At 35.7% G+C, this 8,684-nt stretch overlaps 1 protein-coding gene across 1 annotated transcript in view; it reads left to right on the forward strand.

Annotated features, from left to right (window-relative positions):
• The window catches only part of LOC106085885 (protein CREBRF homolog), a 58,529-nt gene extending 50,489 nt beyond the window's left edge, over positions 1 to 8,040 (forward strand). Inside the window, exons 3-7 of the mRNA XM_059363464.1 lie at positions 1,080 to 2,879; positions 2,952 to 3,779; positions 3,869 to 4,124; positions 4,191 to 4,316; positions 6,510 to 8,040. Coding sequence (XP_059219447.1) covers positions 1,266 to 2,879; positions 2,952 to 3,779; positions 3,869 to 4,124; positions 4,191 to 4,316; positions 6,510 to 6,616 — 2,931 coding nt within the window. The 5' untranslated portion in view covers positions 1,080 to 1,265 and the 3' untranslated portion in view covers positions 6,617 to 8,040. The remainder of the gene's footprint in view (positions 1 to 1,079; positions 2,880 to 2,951; positions 3,780 to 3,868; positions 4,125 to 4,190; positions 4,317 to 6,509) is intronic.
• Positions 8,041 to 8,684: the final 644 nt, after the last annotated feature.

An 8,684-nucleotide genomic window follows, 5' to 3' on the forward strand; every position in this document is an offset into this window, starting at 1 on the left:
TAAAATCGGCATCCTCTTTACTGTTCATTCCAAATATTGGTCCTGTTTTAGTTTAGTACTACACAGCGTAAAAAAAAGTTTTATAGGCTTTTATCGTATGATATCGATAACTACACAGTTCAAAATTTTTAATGTTTTTTTACAGCTTTCAAAATAATATCTTCTTAATTTCAAGTTTATTATAATCCAAAATTATCGATAATCCATTTAATGTATCGAAAATCGATTACCATAATCGAATATCGATTCATTTGCAAAATCATTTAACATAACATTAACAAAAATCGTCGCTAATATTTATTCCAAATATTTCGGCTAACTTATTTTTGTACCACACAGTGCAAATAACATTTTATCAGCTGTTATCGGAAGATATCGATAAATATTAAGTTAAAAAAAAATTATATATATATATATATATATATATATATATTTTTTTTTATACTATACAGCTTCGAAATATGTAATATGCTTAAATTTCAAAGAAGAATCAATTTCATTTATCAAATATCGATTATTTTAAACTGATCCAAAATCGATATAATTTTCGATTTTTGATTATTTGCCAAGGCTAATAAAGTCAGTTTGAAGTCGTGAGAGAAATCATTGTACAAAATGTTTGCCTAATCGAATAACAATTGCGCCCTCTATAGGCGCTATGTGTCTTAAAGGATACATTCAGTGTCGGATTGCTTATTTTTGTTTAGTTTTGCAACAAATTTAACTTTTGCAATTGGAATCATCGGAAAAATAACAATCGATAATCAGTCGAAAAATTAAATATCGATAGTGCCATCGATATTTTGCCAGCTCTAGTCATATGACGTGTTATCGAACATTATCGAAAGTTCAAGTTAAAGTTTTATGTTTTTTAAAACAATTTCCTATATTTGCTATTCATTCTGGATAAGAAACCTGATTTATTTTGGTACTACAAAGTCCAAATGACATGTTATAGGCTGTTAACGCATGATATCGATAACAACAATATCGATAAAAACAAAATTGAATAAGATTTTTTTTTTTAATTATCCTTCCTGACTAATTTTTTTTCTATTTTTTGTTTCATTTCAATTTAGCCAAAACACAGCCAACAAAAAGGAACACAACCCAAACGGTAAGACCTCCATTGAGGTCCTGCCCTCTACTAAGGGCCAAGACTTTTTCCACAGAGAGGGCGTAGAGGAATTTATTTCCATTCGCCTCCCCTCACGCTATCCAAAGCAAAAGCAACAATTCATACCCCCTAAAGATTCACACATACAATGACAGAAAATCAAATATTTTCCATGTCGACTGAATTATTCGACTCCTCTTCCAATAGCAGCAATCCATTGAAATACGATTTGTATTCTTTGGGTACGACAGCATTGTTTGCCACTTTTGCCAATAACAGCAGCAGCGGTAGCAATAATCCGAACAATAACAGCAGCAGCGGCAACAACATCATTTCAAATCTCAGTAATACGGGCTTTGGATCAACATCGACATCCAATACCTCCTCGTCCCTGACATTGCCATTTTTCTCAACTATAGGCGCTGGCAGTCAACACAATAGCCACAGCAATAGTAGCAGCAACAACGGTGGTGTTGTTAGCGCTGGAGGCAGCGGCAGCGCAGGTGGTGTTGGTGGTGGAAGTAGCAATGTTATGCTGACAAATGCCATATCGATTCCAAGGAGTAATAATCCCAATCAATTGCATAACCCCTACTCGGATGAGATCTTGCATCATCCATCGTCGAGTCCTTTTTTAAGTCACATCTTGCAGTATCAACAACAATTGAATCTTGGTCAACAGGCCTCACCCCAGCAGCAGCAGCAGCAACAGCAACAACATTCATTGAACGGCACAACCACCACCACCAACATGATGTCCTCACAGCAACAACAACAGCAGCAGCAGCAACAACAACATTCTGCACAAAATACCCCACAAAACGGTGGAGGGGGTGGCCTTCTCACCGTCTCCATGGCCGATTACTCCGATTATGCCTTGGATGCTTTAGATGCTGCCTCTCTCTCGCCCACCCTTTTGCAGGATGTCAATCTAAGTGCTGCAGCAACTCAGAGTCTTACGCCCGGTCATAATTCAGCCACCTCGGTGACATCACCCTTCTATAATCACGATCCCTCCTCGCCCATGAGCATAAACAATAGCGGTGGTGGGGCCAATGTCAATGGCTTGAGCAGTTCCGGTGGGGCTGGATCTCTTAACGTTTCTTCGGCCAGCACTGACATTAATGGCGTAGTGACCTTTTTGTCCTCCTCCGCTACGGCTGACGATATTAGTCCCTCACTAATAATGTATGATGCTGTAGCCGCTACTGGTAATACCATGTGGAGCGATATAGGAAATGCCATAGGGGCCACCAAGAATGAGCCTTTCACCTTGGAAGATGACTATATATTTCCCATAGATAAGGCCGATATGAACTCTGCCGGTTTCGGAGATCTAGAGGGGGATACTTTCCTCGAGGAAATAGACCAATTTCTTCCTTCTGGAGGTCACGATGGTACAAATGGTTTTCTGTTTTCGCCTTCTTTACACTCAGCGGCGACACAACATGCCCATACCCCTTCGCCGGGAATGGGACCACCCATGGAACTGATGCAACAGCATCAGGGTCAACAACAACAACAGCAGCAACAACAACAACAACAACATTTGCAACAATTCACTCAATTGCATACGATGCAGGCATCGTCCTCAGTCGATAGTGGCAATGGCTCAGGTTCGTCCGGCTCGGGCTCTATGCTTCAGCAACAGCAGCAACAACAAAATCTTCAAAGTTCCTCCTCTAGTCCATATGAAATTTTTCACAGTACACCAAATAAACATCAAATGCACAATGCGAATACCTTTTCGCCCGGAAGTCAAGTAAGTGGAAATTTTACCCCGAGAAGGGATTTTTTTCTATTTCCTTTTTTAATTTTTTACTTTTTTCCTTAGCCTTCCCATTCACCTTTACAAATCAATTCCAATACACCGCCTCCACCACATGCCAATCGTCCACAGTTTCAGACCAAGCCCCGGAAAATGCAGGATATGATGAAAAATGACTTCTCCATATCGCCCGATCGTAATAACTCTTCAATTGGCCTCTTGGGACACTCGGTGCCCGCCGGCCATGGTCTGCTGATGACCCAAAATGCTGTCAGTCCCGGCAGCAGCGGATATGGCAGCGGCAGTGGTGGCAATGGTAACGGTGGTTCATCCTCCGGTGGAGCTGTGATAAGTAGAAATAGTGCTCGCAAACAATTCTATCAGAATATGGCTGCCAATGATATGTCAACGATATCAAGGCTCTCCTCATCGGCGCCCACGCATTTGGGTCTGGAGCACATATGGACTCGCCGCGAACCGAGACAGCATTTACTTTCGACCGGCTCTTTGGCAGAGGCAGAATCCTTTTCCTCTTTGAGCACCGCCAGTGTACTGTCGCCCGATGGCCATGATTATTCCCAGGAGGATGATGATGATGACAATTCTACCGACTACAACAGTGATAACTATGATGATCTATCAAGTGACAATGGTTCAGATAATGATGATGATACCACAACGATACGGGCTCGTTCCAATTCGAATAGCAGCAGCCAAATGTCTTCGTCCAAGGGTAAGGAACGTTTCTTCTGGCAGTATAATGTTCAAGCCAAGGGACCCAAGGGTAAACGTTTGGTGTTTCAATCGAAACTAGAGGATCCCCATGTTTTGAATGAGGTCACAGATCCGGTATTTAGTCCAAATTGTTCTGTAAGAGGCATAAAGGTGTACAAGGTAATTGATGATCGTACTAAAAATCTTTGCAAGTTTTAAGAATTTGTTTTTAATTTTTTCCATTTCTCTGTCGTTCTCTCCCCCAACAGCATAGTGGCAAGGCTCGCAAAGGTGATGGCAATGATCTTACCCCCAATCCCCGAAAATTGAATAACATAGGCAAGGAATTGGATCGTTTAAGTCGCACTATCAACGATATGACCCCAGTCTCAGAACTGCCCTTCAATTCTAGACCCAAGTCACGCAAAGAGAAAAACAAATTGGCTTCACGTGCTTGTCGTTTGAAGAAAAAGGCCCAGCATGAGGCTAACAAAATTAAGTTGTATGGCTTGGAAATTGAACACAGTAAGTCTAGGTTGGCGTTTTGCTTGAAAATGGTATGATGTTAATATTTTTTGGTTTTTTTTTCAGAACGTCTATTGAATGCTATTAGTGATATCAAACAGAATTTAGCTATTAAATATAGTAAACAAAATGCGGGTGAAAATACCGAAGAAATGGATCATCAAATTGAGAGAATCTATAAACATGCCATAGGTAAGTCAATTGTGTGTTAATACTGTGCCGTCCACCTTACGCACTTTGTAAATTGCCCATTCATTCGTGTAGCATGACCGACAATCCTTGATTGTGCGGATGGCAAAATTGTCATCATAACCGAAGCCTCCTCCGTTTTAGTTAGTTCTTTATCGTTGTCCGTTTTTTCCACTGTGGTATAACCTGTTCTTCTTTTCTATCCACTTTCCTATCGCCTTAAGTCTCATACTCATAGCGCCAGTGGCGTTTAATACCCAACCTATAGAAATTTTCGATATTTAGGTCGCTCTTAAATATGGCACTTTCAAATCGATTTCATAGACGTTATCGAATATCGATCAGTTGCCCAGTCGTAGCCCAGTAGCTCAAACCCCATGGTATGTGCACTAAACATAGCTCAAACACCATGATATGTGTACAAAACATAGCGAAAATTTTATAATTCATACGGGCTATTGTGAATGCAACCATGTTCAGTGTAAGCTGGACAACCATGTTTGGCGCATTGTTGTACATGATATTTTGGTCGTTTTATGAACCAGTCTAGCGGATTCGCTAACCTGTGGGTATGTAAAACGCTCTTCCCGCTAAATGCTTTGAACTTTGTACAACAAAACAAACGAATTAAGTCATTTTAATTTGAAATAAATGTTTCTCGGGGTTCATTAATGTGATATTATTAAAACACTTAACAATTTTTGCATTTCACAACGTTAAATCATTGAATAAATATGTTGCGTTGTTCCTCTTTTAGTTTTGTCATTCACTTTGAATGATGACACTAATAGGGGATAACATTTTTCTCCATACAAACTAAACGAGAAAATTCGCGTAATGGGTAAATGAAACACGACAATTATTTCTTGCATTGTAACTGTATACATGGTCACCCCGGTAACCGATTCCCACCAGAGGTTTGGTTTATCGCTACTGTGGTAGCAAAAAGGACTAAAACAATTTTAAATGAGTCTGTTTAGAAAATATACTCTTTCATATATATCTTTCATCCGATATGGACTTTAAAGGCTGTACAAGCCACAATTTTCGCCCCATCTTTACAAATTTTGGCATGAGGTGCTTTATGTGGTGTCTCCGTATGTGTGCAAAATTTCATAAAAATCGGTTCAGATTTAGATATACCTCCCATAAATATCTTTCATCCGATTTGGACTTTAAAGGCTGTAGTAGGCACATTTTTGGCCCGATTTCTACAAAATTTAGCGTGAATTGTTTTATTTAAAGTCCCAATGCGAGTGCAAAGTTTCATATAAATTAGTCTAGAATAAGACATAGCTTCCATTTAAATCTTTTGTTCGATATGTTCTTTTAAAGCTGTGAAAGCCACTATTTTAGTTCGATCTTAACAAGCTATTGTATGAGGTTTTTTATTTGGCGTCTTAATACGTGTGCAAAATTTCATAAAATTTGGTTTAGATTTGAATATAGGTCCCCGATATATCTTTCATGTGAAATAGACTTTAGCCTGTAGAAACCACAATTTTCATATGATTTTGCATGAGACGTTTTATTTGACGTTTGACGTTCGTGCGCAGAATTTTCGTTAAATTAGCTCTAATGTATATATTTCTTCCGATATGGACTTTTAAGGCAGTAAAAACCACAATTTTAGTCACATCTTTACAATATAGTGCGTAAGATGTTCTATTTGACGTTCCAGTATGTGTCATCAAAATTGGCACAGGTTTCGATATAACTCCCATATAATCTTTTATCCGATATGGCCTTTAAAGGATGTGGAAATCCAAATTTGTTGTCCTATAGTAGGAAAATCTTACAAGGTTCTAATTGATATTTCAATAGGTATCCAAATTAAAGTCTGACTAGATGTCGAGATAAGTTTATAAAAAGTACTACGTACACCAGGCGGCGTAGGGTATTATATTGTCGGCTTCGCCCGACTTTTGCCTTTCCTAACTGGTTATGTTTTCATTTGCTGTGAATGTTTATAAACACTATACGCTTACAAAACATTGCTTTCTTGCTATCTATCTGTTAAAGCTATGTTGCATATTCACTATTGTGAATGATTCATACAGATGATTATGTTCAAACAAAACTTAATTTTTTTTTATTAATTTTAATTTACCTCCTGCCATTTTTCTGTGTTTATTCATATTTATGTATTAACTATATGTTGCTAAACTATACTTATTGCTTTCGCTTTTCTTACAGGTGGTTTGGCTATAGCTGGCGGTACCACAGACTTTGTGAATAAGGTTTTGGTAAATGTTAAAAATGGCCAACCAAGCGGTGGCTTGGAAGAGCTTAGAAATACCTAAAAAATTAAAGAAGAGAAAATCAACCATCATCTATCGCCAACTTATTTAAAACCTTAAGACATTTCACAAACTCCACAAAAAACCTAAATTCTCCTCCCTCAACCCACTACTACCTACTAAACATGAAATTCTCAAAACAAAGGAAATTCTGCGCCGTCGCCAGCACCCCCGCTTGCTCCATTACTCCGTTGCAACATGATATAAGAGGCATATAATAATAAACAAATTGGTTACTCTACAAGTAAGGAATAGATCCACATTTTATTTTGTAAAATGCTACCAGTTTTACCTGTTTTTTTTTTTGCTCTAAACAAAAAATAGTTTTTGTGTTATTACTATTTTTATTATTATTTTATTTTCTTAAGTTTAGGCATTTGTTTTTTTAAGTTTGCAAAGTTAAGTTTACAACTGTACCATATATACATATAAAATAATTGTTTTTGAACTTTTCAACTAAATGTTTAAATTACAATATTCTATTATTTTATATAATTACATATATATGTAAAAAACTGTTGTAGAGCAAAACCTTTTTACATATAAACAAAATAAAAGAAATGTAATATGTTTTGTTAAAGTTTTCTCATAACGCCCTATATTTTTCTTGTTTGCTATGTTTTAAAACAATTTTTTTTTCTCTAGACTACTTGTGAAAGTTGAAAACAAACAAACAGAATTGTGAGCAAAAGTTAAAACTTGAAAAACATCTTTTATTTAGAATATAAGTTGATAAAATGTTAAGAAGGAAGGAAGAACAAGAAAACAAAAAACAACACACTGAGAGCAGAAAAAAGTTATAAATTTAAGAAAAGAAAAAGAAGAGAAACTAATGAAGTAATGAAGAAATAATGCTAAAAAATTACGCACTAAATGTTATATATACTATATATACATATACTTTACATATATTTACATACACATAACAAAAAAAAAACATAAAATACATACTATATATATATATTTATAAACAAATGAAAAAAAAAAATCAATTATAAAACAACAAACGAATGAAAGCATGTATATATACATACAACATATGTAAAGAAATACCAGAAAAAATACTTATATGAATTTCTATATACATACTTATATTTCTATATATAAGGGTGAAAAACAAAAACAACACACAACAACATCTTGTTTAAAATACCCTATGGTTTATACAAATTATCTATGTAAATGTTTATAAAGTTACCACCCCAAGGACCTTCCCCTACTATCCCCCCTCCACTCTACAACAAGTTGTTAGTAACTGTAAGCCGAAGAAGTAGAAGAAAAAAATCTATAAAATACATACATAATATTTTTTTACAAGGTGATATATTTTTAATTATTTTTATTATTATGTTTATTATTAATTATTATTACTATGTGTATATATTGTCTACCAATGTGGCAATGTTAATATACTTTCTCTTTTTTCATTTACTTGATTACTCTTCTTTGTAATACGAAAACAAAAACCTATATTAAATTTATTCTATGCTCTAGAGTTTCTGTTTTTTTTTTTTTTTTTTTTTTTGCTAAGGAAATTATTTTGTCTGTAGAATTTTCTTATTTTTAATTCTCTTTTCTTTTGAAATACACCATACACACACAAACAAAACAACAACCACCATTTATTTTTCTAAATAATAAACAACAAACAAAAAGAAAAAAACCATAAAACCAATTTTAGTTGTTTTTATTTTGTTTGAATTTTCATTTCGTACTGAATTGAAATTAATTTTGTCTTCATTTTTTATTTATAGAGTTTGAAGGTTTGACCCCGTTCTAATAAGCAAGCCCATTATTTAATTAAGCAACCCTGTTTTTTCCATTTACGAAATTCATTCACAGAGCAGCAATAAGGCAATAAGATTTATGGCGTTCTCATTTATTGGCATGGTTGCCAATACAGTTATGTCCAAACATTAACTAAAAGAAGTAGCTTTGTTAAATGCCAACGAACCCACGCAAAGTGGCTAGGTGTACGTATGCGCGGCTGGTTGTTTTTCCCATACCCGCGTGCATAGATTTGGTATTTTCAACTACCGCCATGCCCGTTTCAAGGCAATAATTGCCGTGT

Source organism: Stomoxys calcitrans, chromosome 2 (genome assembly GCF_963082655.1).
Source record: "Stomoxys calcitrans chromosome 2, idStoCalc2.1, whole genome shotgun sequence".
Taxonomy (NCBI): domain Eukaryota; kingdom Metazoa; phylum Arthropoda; class Insecta; order Diptera; family Muscidae; genus Stomoxys; species Stomoxys calcitrans.